Below are 14,822 nucleotides of genomic sequence, written 5' to 3' on the forward strand. Positions count from 1 at the left end.
CGAAGCAGTCCTCAATATCCAAGGCTCCTCTGCTTCCTGGTGCCTCCTTGCTGCACTCAGATAGGAGAAAAGCTACACTCCATGCTATGCTTTGATGCCACTGCTTAAAATTGCTTTGCAAAGCCCAATCTTTGTTGCAAATTCCAGGCTGGATATATCCCCCGAACGCAGTTGTTTCAAACCCAAAGCTCTTTCCTGGCTTTAAAAGGTGTCTTGGGCAATTACAAAAATAGCACTACCCATTTAGTCCTTCATGTCTGCTAATAAAAGTCATTCCAGGCCTGTTACACCTTTTATGCTGTAACATCTCCTGCTTCCCTACTTCTAACTGGTATTCAAAGTACTGGACCCTGATAGTTCCTTTCTCTCGCTGTTTGATATTTTTTTTAAACCTTGTGTATTTGAACACACTCCCTAGAGTGAGTCCTTTGGAAAGTAATCCATATAAAAGCAAAGCACTTTTTAAATGGCAGAACAAAACACTCATAAAAGTTCATAAATAGCTTGCTATTTAAATCTCATAAAAGCAGCCTAGTTAATTACTTCAGTTTGAATGTTTCCTGTAAATTGTGCACTGTACCCAAGGTCAGCAATAAAGGGAGAGGGTTTTTCTGCAAATGCTACAAAAACCCCACTGATTTCCTTGCATGCAAGATGTCTGGATAATTTGCCTCAAAACCAGTTGGCTTTAATTACGTAGCTGTTACAGTTTTGCCAGTGAAACCTAACCCTTTTTATATATATACATATACAATGTGTATATGTATATATAAAATGGGTCCTTTCTCTCTCTTTGTTTCCCCTTCCCTCCTTCTCCCTCTCCCACCCCAGGTTCTGAGCTGATGCCCAAAGCACTGTCTACACGGATCATTGGTGGCATATGGTGGTTCTTCACCCTAATTATCATCTCGTCCTACACGGCCAACCTTGCCGCCTTCCTGACGGTGGAGAGGATGGAATCCCCCATCGACTCAGCAGATGACTTGGCAAAGCAGACAAAAATAGAGTATGGAGCAGTGAAGGATGGAGCTACTATGACCTTCTTCAAGGTGAGACCAGGCAGAGGCTTTCTACCTTCCAGGCAGAGATGCAACGCTCTCAGGCAAACAGGAGTGAGAACAAAGAACCAAGGACAAAAAACCTCCTAAGCCACCACTGCTTCTCCTTATAAGCAGGTTGTTTCAGTCTCACATCCTTGTCAAGACTTTGACCCCTGTCAGTTTAGGTTACCTAGATTCACATCATGGCTAATTTCCCCTCTCTCCATTGCTAATTGAAGTCACAATTATAAAATTATATTGATTTTACAGCTTCAGAGACTGTACCCAATATTGGCTCCAACCCCCTAAAATGAACCACATACTGGGCTTCATACAACAGGACAGGTGTATCTTATATTAAAGCCCTACAGAAAAATCTTATGTTCCCTAAAGTATCTTCCCTATTTCCACATCTTAGCCATTGCAGCTGCTTCTTTCTCTCTGCAAGAACAGCTCCACAGAGCCCTCAGGGCTGACCCAGCCAGCCTTCAGGGACAAAGAGAACAAATGATGCCTAAAGCTGGACAGATGTTGCAAAGGGCCCTCCCTGACCAGTATTTTTTACAGCTGAAATATCTTTCTCCTCCTTCAGGTATTCACATTAATGTAGTCAAGTTTTATTAACCTCTGAAACCCAGTGCAAGGTAACACCGCCAATGCATCAGAATCAAATTACATTAATTTCTTCTCTTTAAAGCATAATTAATTTCAGAAGTTAGCCAACACTGCAGAGAAGGGTGCTAAGAGCAATCATATTTCACTATTGCCTCAAAAATGGAAAGAAACTGAGAGACTTAAAAAGACCCTTAAAACCACAGCTGGCCTGTAAAAACACACTCTAAAAAAAAGAGTGAGAGAATAAAGGAATAGAAATGAGGGGCTATTAATCTCAGGAACGATCACCCTGGCTTGGAGAAGAATTTAAATTCAAGGATGAACTCAAAAAGCTGTCTTTCAAGGAAAGGTTTGGAGTTACCTCCGCATGTGGTGCAGGGCCCTGGCCCCGCTCCCCTGGGAGCACCGGTCAGAGCTCAGACCTGGCTGCCGCACGCTCGGGGTCCAGCGCTGATGCCGAGGCTCTCTGAGCACCGGCAGATCAGAGCCTTTGGCTGCAGGGACGGGGCTGCCTCCCCCCACAGTGCTGGGGAATAGTCCTTCCCCATCCGGTCACCCGAATTCAGCAGGAAACACATGGGCCAAAGTTTGACAAACATAGTTCACGCTTTAAAAAGCAGGTTGTGCCTGGAATACTGCAATAATTTGAATAGGCACGGTGTAAAGGCAGATAGACTAGGCCATCAGCAGTTTAATTGCCAAGACTCATTAAAGGAAGCCAATATGCTGAATTTTAATAACAAGAAACAGCAGCACTCTCCTGCAACTTTTCTTGGCTAGGACTTGGTTAAGGAGCCACTATACTTTCCAAATCTCCATGCTTACTTTGACAGGCAGCAACACAGATTGGTAAAGAAACATGGAGGATTTGGTTTGGTTTGATCTTGAATTAATTCTGGGAAATGAAAATGTTGCATAGAATAGCAGGTTGCTGCTGGTTAGTTTGCCTTCTGCAGTGGAGCTGGTGCATGCAGTTTTGCCTTTGGCACGGTCAGATGCATTGCGTTACCTTCCAAAAGCAATATAAACCTGGAACAGCTATCAGGAAAAGACAGACTTTTACTGTTGTGTTTTAACTACTCTTTCCAATAAGAGTTTTATATGGGAATAAAAGGAAATGGTCTTTATAAAAATCATCAAGGACACGGTATATTTATTGTTTCATATCATTATCCATCAGAATCATTCTTCAGGCTTCTAACAGGCATTTGGCAGGGTTTATTGATGCAGTGTATTTTCCTTTTTCTTTTTTATTATTATTGTGTTTGGAGATGAATTCTCCAGGATGTCCCTTCTGACAAGTGTTTCAATTCCTGGAGCAGTGAGAGCGCTCGTGTGGGATGCTATGTTCACTTGTCCTTCATGTACAGAGAAACACAGAAGAGCCAGAATTTCTCCCACCCCTCAACGTGGTCTTTGTCAAATGACCAGCCAAATCCCGCGGTGGTTTCAGTGCGGCTGCTCTGCCAGCACCACCTTCACGGGGACATCTGTCAAACAGCACAAGGGTCCGGGGGACAGAGCAACGGGCACCTCCGGCGTCTGCTGAGGATCTGCACTCCCTCCAGATGGGTGGGACTGAAGGAACAGCGAAGTGCACAAGGCTTCACCTCACCTTCCTCTGCTCTGCTGAAAAGGGGGGGTTACCAGCAGAGACACGGCCCCACGCAGGCTGTACGCTGCTGTGCGACCGCTGCTCTTGAAAAGCTCCTGGAGATCCGGAGGTCAAGCAGTTCTGCAGTTTTGCTGAACAGACTGTCACTGCTGGGACAAAAGGCTGACGGCAGCATCCTAACTAGGATCTCACCTATTTTGTGGATTATGCACTAGGACTTAGCCCAAATCGCTACCTTGAACCTTGTATGACCGTTCCCCAAAGTCGTTCCCCTCACATTTGGAACTCACTCCTCCACATCTCCATGTTAAAGAAGCTGCAAACCACATACACTGACCCCCCAAGCCCTGGCCTGGGCCCCACGACCCCCTTCGTCTGTGACTGGCGGCTGTGGCCATCGTTGTTCTTCGCTGAACCTTGTCTGGGTCTGCAGCCCTCCTGACACCTGGCAGGTCTGACAGAGCGGGAACTAGGGCCGCAGGAGGAGAGCACGATCCCGGAGCTGAGCTTAGGGAGCAATGTGAAATGGGAGGAAGAGGAAGGCAAACACCTTGCACGCTGTTCCCTGAGATGGTTTCCAAAGTGCTAACCAGTTTTCTGCTCGCGGTCAGGCTGACTGAGGGTTCATGCAGAGCTCACCGAAGACACTGCAGAAGTTCCCTGTTGAACCAAGCCAAAACGTATCTCTGGGGCAGACCCACAGTAAGCGGTCTTGCTCCCACAAAAGTTTTTGCCTGTGCAGCTGAGCTAACCAGCTATGGCAAATGGGAAGCAGAAGAGAGAGTTTTACCAACCGTACTGGCAGATTTTGACTTAATGAAAAGAACTTTTGAGAAGCTATTTATTCCCTGGCAATGCAGATCGAGTTACAGGAATAAACACAGATCAATTAATTTAGGAACAGCAGCTAGTATTCATTATAAATCATGCCAGAAATCCTTCATATCTTGCAAAGGATGCTGTGTCTCTCTGAAAAATGCCGGGTTTAATGTGCAGTTTGGAGTACGAGTGTGAGAGTGTGTGTATGTGTGTACACATATATTCACTTGTACAGAAACGTTAAATCCTCAAGAGTAAGTATCTTCAGTTGGTGAAAATCAATTTATTTTTTCATACAGGCTGGAATTGAAAATCTTAAGCCTGAAAGTTACTTTCTTGCCAATTTCACTGATAAAAAAGCATATATGTCTTGGCAAGATGCCTTGTAGTGGCTCCTCTAAACTATTCCATTAATTTATTTGGGTGACTGGTCTTGAAGCATTGGTTATTAAAGGTAGCTTCTGAGCTGTGACTCTAAAGAATGAATTTAGAGACGTTCTCAGTGTTGTTGCAATTGCTGCATTCAGAGGGGCTGGTACTCAGCTTTTCATACATGCATCTCATTTAGCACTAACGTAGGGTTTTATTAAGATGCAGAGGACAGTGGACCAGATTCTGATGTTATTTATCCCGACCAAACAAGGAGAAGGTCCACTCACATGAACCAGTGGGAAAGGTGTCAGCGGGAGAGACACACAATTGCCCTGGTGTGAACCATGGTTGCACTGATCAGCAGCGTTAAAATACCACCTTTGTTTATTAGCAATAATCGCCATCATTCCTAAACGTTCTGGAGTTCCTGACTCTGGAATTTCTCTGCCAGGATGAAGTCAGTATCGGGCCATTTATCTTAATGCTTCAGAGCAACCAAGCAGTTCCTCTTCACCTACCCTTGGCAGAAAAACAAAGCTGTAATTGAGGGGGACCTGGGGACCCCATGGAGGATGCAGGGGCACAGGAGGGTCCCTCTGCCTGCCACCAACTCAGATTTCTTTTAGGCAGCCCATAAAAGTAAATGGTGATTCCATAGAGAAGAAATTTCCACCTAGCCACAGCACAGCAAATATCAGTTCAAACCAGTAACTAATCCCAGTAAGGATTTTTTAAGGTAAATTACTTAAGCTGTAAAATCAGAGGTCCAGCAAAACAAAATGTACACACATACAAAAAAAAAAAAGTCCATCAAAATAAATACAATTTATGTGCATTCTTTACTGACTATTAAATTACTACTAGATGTTTTTGCTTATTTGAATGGTATGTTCTCAGGTAACATCACCCAAATTCCCATAAATAAGCAACCACCTTTGCAGTATGGCTGAACTATTCTGAGAGGAGGAATGGGAGGAAGGAACAACTTTTCCCCTAATAGGAAAAAATGTATAGTGGTGGAAGGTCTCTGGAATTAGGTGGAGCACTGTACGCTCCTCACCATGGTTGCTCCTGCAATTTTTGATTGATGACTGCTCTCACAATGACTGACAATTGTTAAACATCCATTTTAGAAGCAAATAGCCCGGTCTATCAAACTGCTTGTGCTGCGCTGAGAATTACAGTTGGTGAATTTTCACTCGGAAAAGGAGTGTTCTTATCTCACTTTAGTGAAGTTAAAGAAACTAATAGGAAATAAATTCCCAGTGAGGAGGTGGCAGGTTTTAGACTATGGGGAGAGCCTGAGATTGCCTTGACCAGAGACGCGCGTCGAGCTGCCCTGCCTGCACCGAGGGCCTGACCCGCCCTCCCTGAAGGAGCTGCCACAGCCTTATCTTTGGGGAAGATGAGGCCATTGCAACTAGCGGCATTTTGCTGCGGGGAGACAGCCGTTCTCTACTGAAGGGCTCAGCCCTGTGTTGCCGGGTCTCTGCTGTTCAATTAGGCACAAGCAAGCAGCAACAGGTAGCTCTGGCCTCACGGTGAGCTCCAGCCAGAGAGGGTGCTCGCCCCACCACGGGTGCCCCCACTCAGGACACCCGGAGCAGGGCTCGAAGAAGCACAGCCGGAGCTGAGAAAGCTGGGCTCCTCCTGGCATTTCAAAACACAATTAAGTCCTTTCAGCTGGTCAGAAGCGGTGATTTAAGAAGAGAAGAGAAAAGTGTTTTTTCTCTTCCAGGGAGCCCTGTCTCATGTAATTTAAGTTGCCTGAAGAGCTACAATGCCTCATGCAAGTCCTATTAGCTTCACTAAATGCAGCCTATTGATTTTTTGCCAGTTTATTTTGCTCTATGCTTTAAACTGGGAGAACACTGATGTTGTTTAAGAGCTCTGTGTCAACACCCAAGGAGCATTAAATGCAGGAAGAGAAGGAGAGAAAGGGAGAGCCAGTGAACCCAGAGGCCTCTGATGTGAACTATATAAATGTTAAACAAGTCCTTATCAGCAAGCCAAGTATGCTATTCATTTCAATTACCCATTGTAATGCACAGATATTTAATAATCCTTTTGGAGGCTACATTTCTTGCTGCTCTTTGAGGTTTGATAGGTGCCACAAATCTACCTTACAGGCACTGGTCCAGATTTTCAAGTGAGGGAGATTATCCTGCCTCTTGAATGAAGTTTTCTCCAGCACATCCACTACTGCACATTCATCAAGTGGATTATAACAAGCACGAGCTTTAACTGAGAAGAAATGAGTCCATGGATATTTCAGTCAGGAGAATGATCCCACAGGGTTAAAGACAGAGAAACAGCCTTTGCCACTGTGCTACACTAACCAACTTTGGGATGTCAAGCTTTTGTTTAACTTTTGTTAAACATGCTGAAAAAACGAGGTAGACAGGCAAAGCATTTGAAATATAAAGCATTATGAGGGACTTTTTTTCTTAGCTAATTTACCCTTATTTATAGTGGATTTATCAGAAGAACCTATGCTGGCACATTTTTGGGTGATACTGAAAAAATGACGGGGGAGATGTGATAGCAGCAGTTGGGATGGGCTGGGGCTCCATCTCCTGCTTTCTTACGGAAGGACAGAGACCTGAAACGGAGATAAACGACAGCAAAACCAGAAAGTGCAGCTTCTGCTGCAGCGACTCCTCGTGCAGCTGCAGGTGAGCAGTTACCCTTATTCAAGGCAAAGCACAAAGACTTATCAGCCCCTCCAACTTATCAGCCAGCTTCAGGCTTTGGCTAAGTAGTGTTGTGAAGGAGGTGGTTTTGGCTGACTAAGCTGCCTCTTATAAAATAAGAAGGCAAAAAGATATCTAGGAAAAACAAGAAATTAAGCAGAAAAGAAGAATGGCACATAAAGGAGCAGGCAGCAGCATGAACACAAGCCTCAATATCCAAGTGCTTTTCCAGAGCTCAACTGGATGCATAGAGTTGGTTTGATGAGAGCTACATTTGCCGACGGGAACACAGTGACCAACGAAGGGGGTATTTCAAGAGAAAGCTGATGTGCCTTTCCTGGGGAGTTTTTCTAGACTAAAGCCAGTTACGTCTTTTGTGACAACCTACACAGAGGCAATTCAGAAGGTGCTTGTAGATAAATGGTATATTTAAAATGTTATGGAAAAACATAAAATAACCATATTTCTTCTCACCCAATACATTTTCTAGAAGAAGAAAAAAACATTCACATGAATAGTAAGCTAGAAAACATATTCCTCCTTTTTTAACAGAATATCTGCTGATAGTGAAAGAATATCCATGTTTATTTTTAGCCATAAGACAACATTCTTGAATATTTCTATGCCTCTGTTTATGTGGATACATTAAATTTGTTTGGCAGTTGGACATATCTCAGAGGAGACATGTTTCCTTGTGATGCTTGAGGAAAGAAAAAAGTGTAATAGAGTGTGTGCAAAAGAGAAAAACATGCCCTCTGAAATGTTCTCTGTCCTCTCTCATTGTGCAGAAACATTACAATATAAACAAAATTCTGGTTAGGGAACCAATACATTTAAATAGATATGCTGATAGCCTGTCACACTAGCAAGTTCAGCAGGGCACCAAGGCGGGGTCTCACTGTACCTCACTGAAGCGAATGAACTGTTCAGTTCCACTACAGGGTAAGGTCTCTGGAGCAGTGAATCTTTTTGCTGAGCATCTGCACAACGTGAAGTGTGCTGGAACCTTTGTCACTTGTTACAGCAACATGAAACCAAACAATGCTGGGCAGTGAAAGTAGAGAGACATTTAAGACAAGGTCAAATTGGTAATAGTTCCATTGTGTGATCTGTTCTCAAACTGGTATTATTATTATTTACTGAAAAGGTACCAGGTTTCAGCAAATAGAAGATTAATTCTTATTTTGGGGGTGGGGGGTATCATTTTTCCAGAAATCCAAAATTTCCACATTTGAAAAAATGTGGGCTTTCATGAGCAGCAAACCCACAGCACTTGTTAAAAACAACGAGGAAGGAATACAGCGAACCCTCACAGCTGATTACGCCCTGCTGATGGAGTCAACCACCATCGAATACATCACCCAGAGGAACTGCAACCTGACTCAGATCGGGGGGCTCATTGATTCCAAAGGCTACGGGATTGGGACTCCCATGGGTAAGTGACAGTGGTGGGGTTTCCGTAGGTACCCCAGAGGGGAGCTAGTTACCACAAATACAACAGATGGGATTAAGATAATCCACTCCCAACAGCAAATTTCCAAATACCAAAGCTTACGCTGTCTGCCTGTTGAAGAGAGGTCTGAACAGCCCTGCTTGATGCAGACACATTCCCTATTTTGTGTGATTTTTGTCCTACTTTCCCTCTGTGTGTAATGGTGTTCCCCCTCCCCAGGGTCACCGTACAGGGACAAGATCACCATTGCCATCCTCCAGCTCCAGGAGGAGGACAAGCTCCACGTAATGAAGGAGAAGTGGTGGCGGGGGAATGGCTGCCCTGAGGATGAGAACAAGGAGGCCAGTGCTCTGGGCATTCAAAACATCGGGGGGATTTTCATCGTTTTGGCAGCAGGCTTGGTGCTGTCCGTCTTCGTGGCTATGGTGGAGTTCATCTACAAGCTGCGCAAAACGGCAGAGCGTGAGCAGGTACTGATTTCCTCCGTTTCCCTGCACCACCACTAGCCGAGCCGTTGAGGATTTTGCACCTGACCCCAGAGACAGGCAGGGAGACGGGCAAAGGGATTCAGCCCTGCCTCTGCTGCCTGGAGGTCCAAGCACCCACAGCCCAAGGGCTGAAATGCAGCACCCCCAAAATGCCATCCCCTAAGGCTCATCGCTCTGTCCCGCTCTGACAGCCTCGTGTCAGAGGGCAAATCACGTCTACTCTGATCAGGGTCATTTGCTGCTGCAGTAACTAGACTAGTAAACATTTGTAGGGTAATTTTAGGCAAGCTGACACATAAGTCATGAAAATATGGACAGAGGTCTGTGGGAGGGACCTTTCTGAGCTGTTATATCCACTCGCCACTATCACATGCAATTGTGTTGCATATTCCAGGCATAATGTATACACACATGAAGTCTCCAACTCTTCTCCCCACTCCTGTTTAAAGAGCCTCAAGGAACTGGTCAGGGTCCACCAGGAAGCCTCATACCATTTTATCAACGTTTCACAACACTTATACGAACAGCACCTCTCACCCGCAGTGGCTGATTAGTGCTCATGAAACGAGGACTGCTTTTATGTTTTTCCCTCTTCCTTGCGTGTCATGGTACAGTAAGTGGAACGTGCATTTGCGTGCATGACCAGAAATCAAAGCAAGCTGCCCACGTGATGGACTAGATAGATGAAGGAAAACTGCCCACTAGCAAGCCCAGCAGGATTCGATAGCCCTCTGATTCCCAGCACATAAATCTACCAGACCCCCAGCAGGGATCACACAAAGCACCAGCACTCCAACAGCCGCCTATAGAGCCTATAGCTCTGCCTTTTTGCAGGATTTAGTGGGTCAAAGGTACAATTCTTGCCAAAGGAGAAAGGGGTCAACCAGACGCCCGTGCATCACTGAAGTCCCACTAAGCACAGCTGATGCCTTAAATGCAGCCTAAACCTCGTGCTTACCCTCTGCAGAGCCTAGTTTAAGCATCCTCCTGCTCATGGAGAGGTTAGCAGAACATTTTGCCAGGAGTAACGGTGCTTTTTGTCCCTGCTCTCCCCAGCGCTCCTTCTGCAGCGCCATGGCAGATGAGATCCGGCTGTCGCTCACCTGCCAGCGACGGGTCAAACACAAGCCCCAGCCACCCGTCATGGTGAAGACGGACGCCGTGATCAACATGCACACGTTCAACGACCGACGGCTGCCAGGGAAGGACAACATGACCTGCAACACTGGATTGACACCTGTGTTTCCCTAGGGAATGGGAATGGGGGGGGCGGGAGGGAAGGAATTGCGGCAGACAAGGCTGGATGCACTCTTAACTAGGGAAGAAAGGATTAAAAAACAAGAAAAAAAAAGAGGAAAAAAAAAAAAGCCTGGTTTGGTTCATTTCAAGAACAAGGCCTTTACAACACAGCTGCATCGATCACCGGCGTAGAAGAACTTCAAAGCACGGACTGTAACATGGGTCTTGGGGCTTTTCTGTTTTGTTTTTGTTATTTTTCGTTGCTTTTTTTTTAAATGCTTAGTTCCTACAGGCCTCATGGAGTCCAAACACACTACCATCCAGGAGTCTGATGTTTACATACTGAAAACACACGGAGGCGAAACAGAATTGAGCCAAACTGACCCTTGGCGGCTAAGGAGGAGCCCCCGAGCAAGGCTTCTTTAGCATGGCAATAAAAAGAAACACTGTCAGGGGCAGCGTGAGCAGCCATCTGTGCAAGCATCTATTCCACACTGACATACACAGCACATTTAGGATACGTTGTCCGGGAAAGGGAAAGGTATCTGTGAAGCACCGTCACGATCAAGGCTGCGCCTTCTCTCGAAGCAGCTCACGGTGGCCCTTTACCTCACGGCTGTGCTGGCCGTGGCCATCCGCAGCTGGAAGTCCACGTGGGGGTGTGGTGGGAGAAGGCAACACACACATTCATCAGTAGACCCAAGACAGCTGATGACAAAGGGGCAAGTAAGCCTGAATGGAGCCGAACTCCTGGCCAGGGATGGGACAGCGCGGCGTGCACAGGAGCTACTGCCATCTCCGAGTGACCACCCACATGCCCTGTGCCAAACTCCAGCCCGGCCCAGGGTGACACCGTGATCTCCAGGTTCTCAGCTCCTTCACTCTTTCTGCAAAGCTCAGTCTCTCCTGCAAAGAAGCACGGAAAGCAGCTGAGTCCACAGGCTTCAGCAGCGGCAGGAGCAGAGCTGTTTCCAAGAGCCGAACAATACCAATTTCCATGAAATTCAGCAGCACTGAACTGCAGCTCTGCTGCGTTCGCACTCAGACCAGGAGAGGACTGTATGTCTGGTTTAGGACTAAACAGTCTCCATTGTGTCAGAGACCTGAAAGATGAAGTCTCAGCCTGCGGGGCCAGGGCTGGCCTGGGACAAGCAGCACTGTGCGAGCCAAACCTGACACCCCTCTCGCTCTGCCTGGTGAAGCGCAGCCCCTCAGGCAGCATCTCCATGTGATTTAAGCAAACACACACTAAAATGATTTTAAGAAATCTTCCATGAACTGTGTTCTTATTTTCAGGTTGCTTAACCCAGAAGGCTGGTCCTGCAGATGAATTTAGTCAGAATTACCAAAGATCCCTCTGCTGACCTAAAGTAACACTCAAGTAACATCACTGAGCTCCATCCCTCCACAGGGAACCACATGGGTGGCCAGTGAGACACTCTGCGGATTAATTTGCAAAATGAAACAAATAGAAATGGCTCTGACCATTGTAACCCAGAACATCACACAGAGTATTGCAAAGGTGCTTAAAAGCTCTGATTTAAACACTGGTGTTGAAGAAAAAGCAACCTCCTTCCCTTGCACACGTTAGGGCTGACAGTGACCTGCCGCAGACCATGCTGCTGCTGGAAACCCTTTCTGCACCCACCACCTAAATCCTGGTTTGGAGGGCAGGCAGGGTAGTACAGCACAGTGATGGAGCAGCCAGTGCCCGAGCTCTGCATCCCAAAACTTTGCCTTCTGTGTCGTGAGCGTAGCGAGGTGCCATGGCCACCGCAGGAACCAGCAGCTGAACTGACCCAGTTTGCCCTCCCCTAGCTGCAAGGCCTTTCTGGAAAGTTTATCCTCGCCCAAAGGAACAAACCTGTTTGTAGCTGATTTCAGATTTTTTTTCCCACCTGTTTCTTTCTGACGCTCAGTTAGGAAGGTTATCTTTGGAGCTTATCAGTATTAGCAAATTAGCTCAAGGGGAGATAGCTGTTCCCCCCCAACACAGAACACAATTTGTCCTTATTTTGTTTTTTCCATGATGTAAAGAAGCAACAGAGTGACTCAAAACAAAAAAAGGTAATTTTAACTCAAGTAAAGATATGCAAAGAATTCATGTTAATTTTCACAGAAACCATGAAAAATTAGGGTTGAAAGCTGCCAGCTCAATAGGCATCATATTCTTAATAGTTTGCTGACCAAATACCTACAGCAGAAGATAGATTGGAAGTATGGGTCTGCTTCCCAAACCTAATGACATTCTTTCTGTATTTCTTTGCAAATCCTTAGGCTTGTCAGAATAGTAGATTTTATGTTTTCTTTGCAGATTTCTAAGCTCTTAGAGATTTTTACAATTAAGGCAGAGATCAAAACACAGCCTGAAAATGGCTTTAAATGTCCAGAGAGTAAAACACCACAGAAAATAGCATTAATTTTGCTTCTTGGCAGATTTTTTTAAAATAAATAAATATTACTAATACCATAAACACCATTTATTCATCTTTGACACCAGTTTGATTTGATTTTACTCACAAACGTCCCAGAGTGACAGGTGAGCATCTGGAACTACTGGTGCTATCCGCCAGCAAGACCAAACCCTGCAGATTAACCTTTTCCCTTCCCTCTCTGCACTGACCGTGAAATAGTATCTACCTTATGGTTTTACGGTTAAATCTTGATCATTAAAACATTTGACATTTAACAACAAGGAAATGTTCTGCACCGCTCAAAACAACGTAGGAGCTGGGCAGCTGCCTGGGACCCCGGCCCGGCGGGGACCGCTGACTCCCCCCTTCCCCGCTGGCTCCTGCTCACTGTGAACTGAGGGAGGTGAGATGGTTTCAGACCTCAGCCTTCCTGCTGTAAACCAAGGGCAGCTCCACCCCGAAGGAGCGTTATTTCAGCCTGCTGCTATACTGCTTAGCAGACACTGGAGTCTCTCCTGTCATTCCCATTTACCCTGTGTGCTCCTTGCCTTCAACCTGGGGAGCGCAGGAGCCTGTAAAGCCATGCGGTGTTTAATCGCAGAGGAGAAGCAACGAGCCTGACGCTTAGCAGTGATGTGTTCAGAGACTTCAGAAGGGACAGACCTGATGACAAAGCCTCAAAGCCTTCTGTGAGGTATTCTGTGACCTGTTTGTGACTGTCAGCGACTCGTGTCTTAGAAATCATCCGACTTCCAACTTTGTTTAAATCAGTTCCTTTCTGCACTTGGTAGGCAGAGGGGCTGAAAAAGTGAGGAGGAAATAAAGAAAAAACAGGTTTGGGCTATTAAACTGTACCTAAACTGTTGTCACCTCAGCTCACTGTCCCTTTATCACTTGCTTTTTCCTTCCAGCTCTCCTGTGAAACAGAGCAGGGGCACAGCGGGTAGCTTTGTTTGGGGTTGCTTTTCTGTTTGGAGTTACCCAGCAGTGTGTGTTGGGTATGATGTCAAGACAACAGACTCGCAAAGAGACGGAATATGCAAAGGGGAACCAGCTCCAGCTCTGGGCAACCACTGCTCCCATCTCGGTGGGTGCTCCTGCGGAGCACGATTGGGCCGGGTGCCAGCACGGGTGGTCTTTGGGAAGGTTGCCGCAAAGGGACCCCGTAGATCCTGGCAGCTGGTGGCAGCGGTGGCAGCACTGGCAGCTGTCACCCAGTGCTCACTAACCCGAGCCACGTGCGGCCAGACTGCGTGGAGACCCCGAGCCCCAACACCCAGCGACTGTGGGGTGCGACAGCACGTCCTTGCGTGGGTATCACCAGGGTTGTGTGGGGCTGGCCGGGCAGGAGCATTCCTGGGCATCAGCCTCACAAGCCCTCTGCTGTCTGTACCTTACTTTGACATGTTTCTCAAAAAAAGACAAAAAAAAAGAAAAAGGAAAAAAAAAAACAGAAAAGAGTGGAAAAAAGGAAAAAAATGGTCTCCGTGACATTCAGGGGATTTTCCTTTGTGGACATGCAGAATTTCTATGAATATAGTTTTTTGTAAACATTTTGTAACAATTTTGGTTTCATAGTAACTGTGTTACTTGCTGATCATTCTAGGCTGATGTAAATAAAATTTCCAAAAAAAAAAAAAAAGAAAAAATTCTGATTATTTTCCTTTTTAAGACACTGTGATATATCAAAGTGCACAGTTTGCTGTATGAAGTAATATGGTTTTAAATTTTAAATAAAAAATAATTTCTAGAAAATAATGAAGTTTATGCCTGTTTATACTGAACAACTCCCTTCTTCCTTGTTGAAATTTTATACCTAAAACCAAGCTGTTTAATGACATCCTCCATCTCTCCTGATAATCAGCCATAAAAAGCCAGTGATAAAAAAAACAATTCACAACTAAACCCAAACATCTTAGAAGAGCTGCTACTGCTGCTTGCCAGAGGGCATTTGTGTGTGTTTAGGAGTGGTGATGATGGGCTTGACCACAAGCCACGGAGATGAAGGAAAGATGCCCATTTGCTTCACCTTCAGTCAGGGGGAGGTAAGACAGACGATGAGGCTCAGAGAGCA

At 45.7% G+C, this 14,822-nt stretch overlaps 1 protein-coding gene across 2 annotated transcripts in view; it reads left to right on the forward strand.

The window, feature by feature from the left end:
* Positions 1 to 14,503, forward strand: part of GRIK3 (glutamate ionotropic receptor kainate type subunit 3) — a 126,660-nt gene extending 112,157 nt beyond the window's left edge. Inside the window, exons 13-16 of one of the 2 annotated variants that reach the window (XM_030039498.2) lie at positions 832 to 1,049; positions 8,367 to 8,589; positions 8,827 to 9,077; positions 10,152 to 14,503. In XM_030039498.2, coding sequence (XP_029895358.1) covers positions 832 to 1,049; positions 8,367 to 8,589; positions 8,827 to 9,077; positions 10,152 to 10,346 — 887 coding nt within the window. In that variant the 3' untranslated portion in view covers positions 10,347 to 14,503. Of the gene's footprint in view, positions 1 to 831; positions 1,050 to 2,926; positions 5,294 to 8,366; positions 8,590 to 8,826; positions 9,078 to 10,151 lie in introns of those variants that run through there. The other variant, XM_030039500.2, reaches the window with a different exon arrangement.
* Positions 14,504 to 14,822: the final 319 nt, after the last annotated feature.

This window comes from Aquila chrysaetos, chromosome 16 (assembly GCF_900496995.4).
Source record: "Aquila chrysaetos chrysaetos chromosome 16, bAquChr1.4, whole genome shotgun sequence".
Lineage (NCBI taxonomy): Eukaryota > Metazoa > Chordata > Aves > Accipitriformes > Accipitridae > Aquila > Aquila chrysaetos.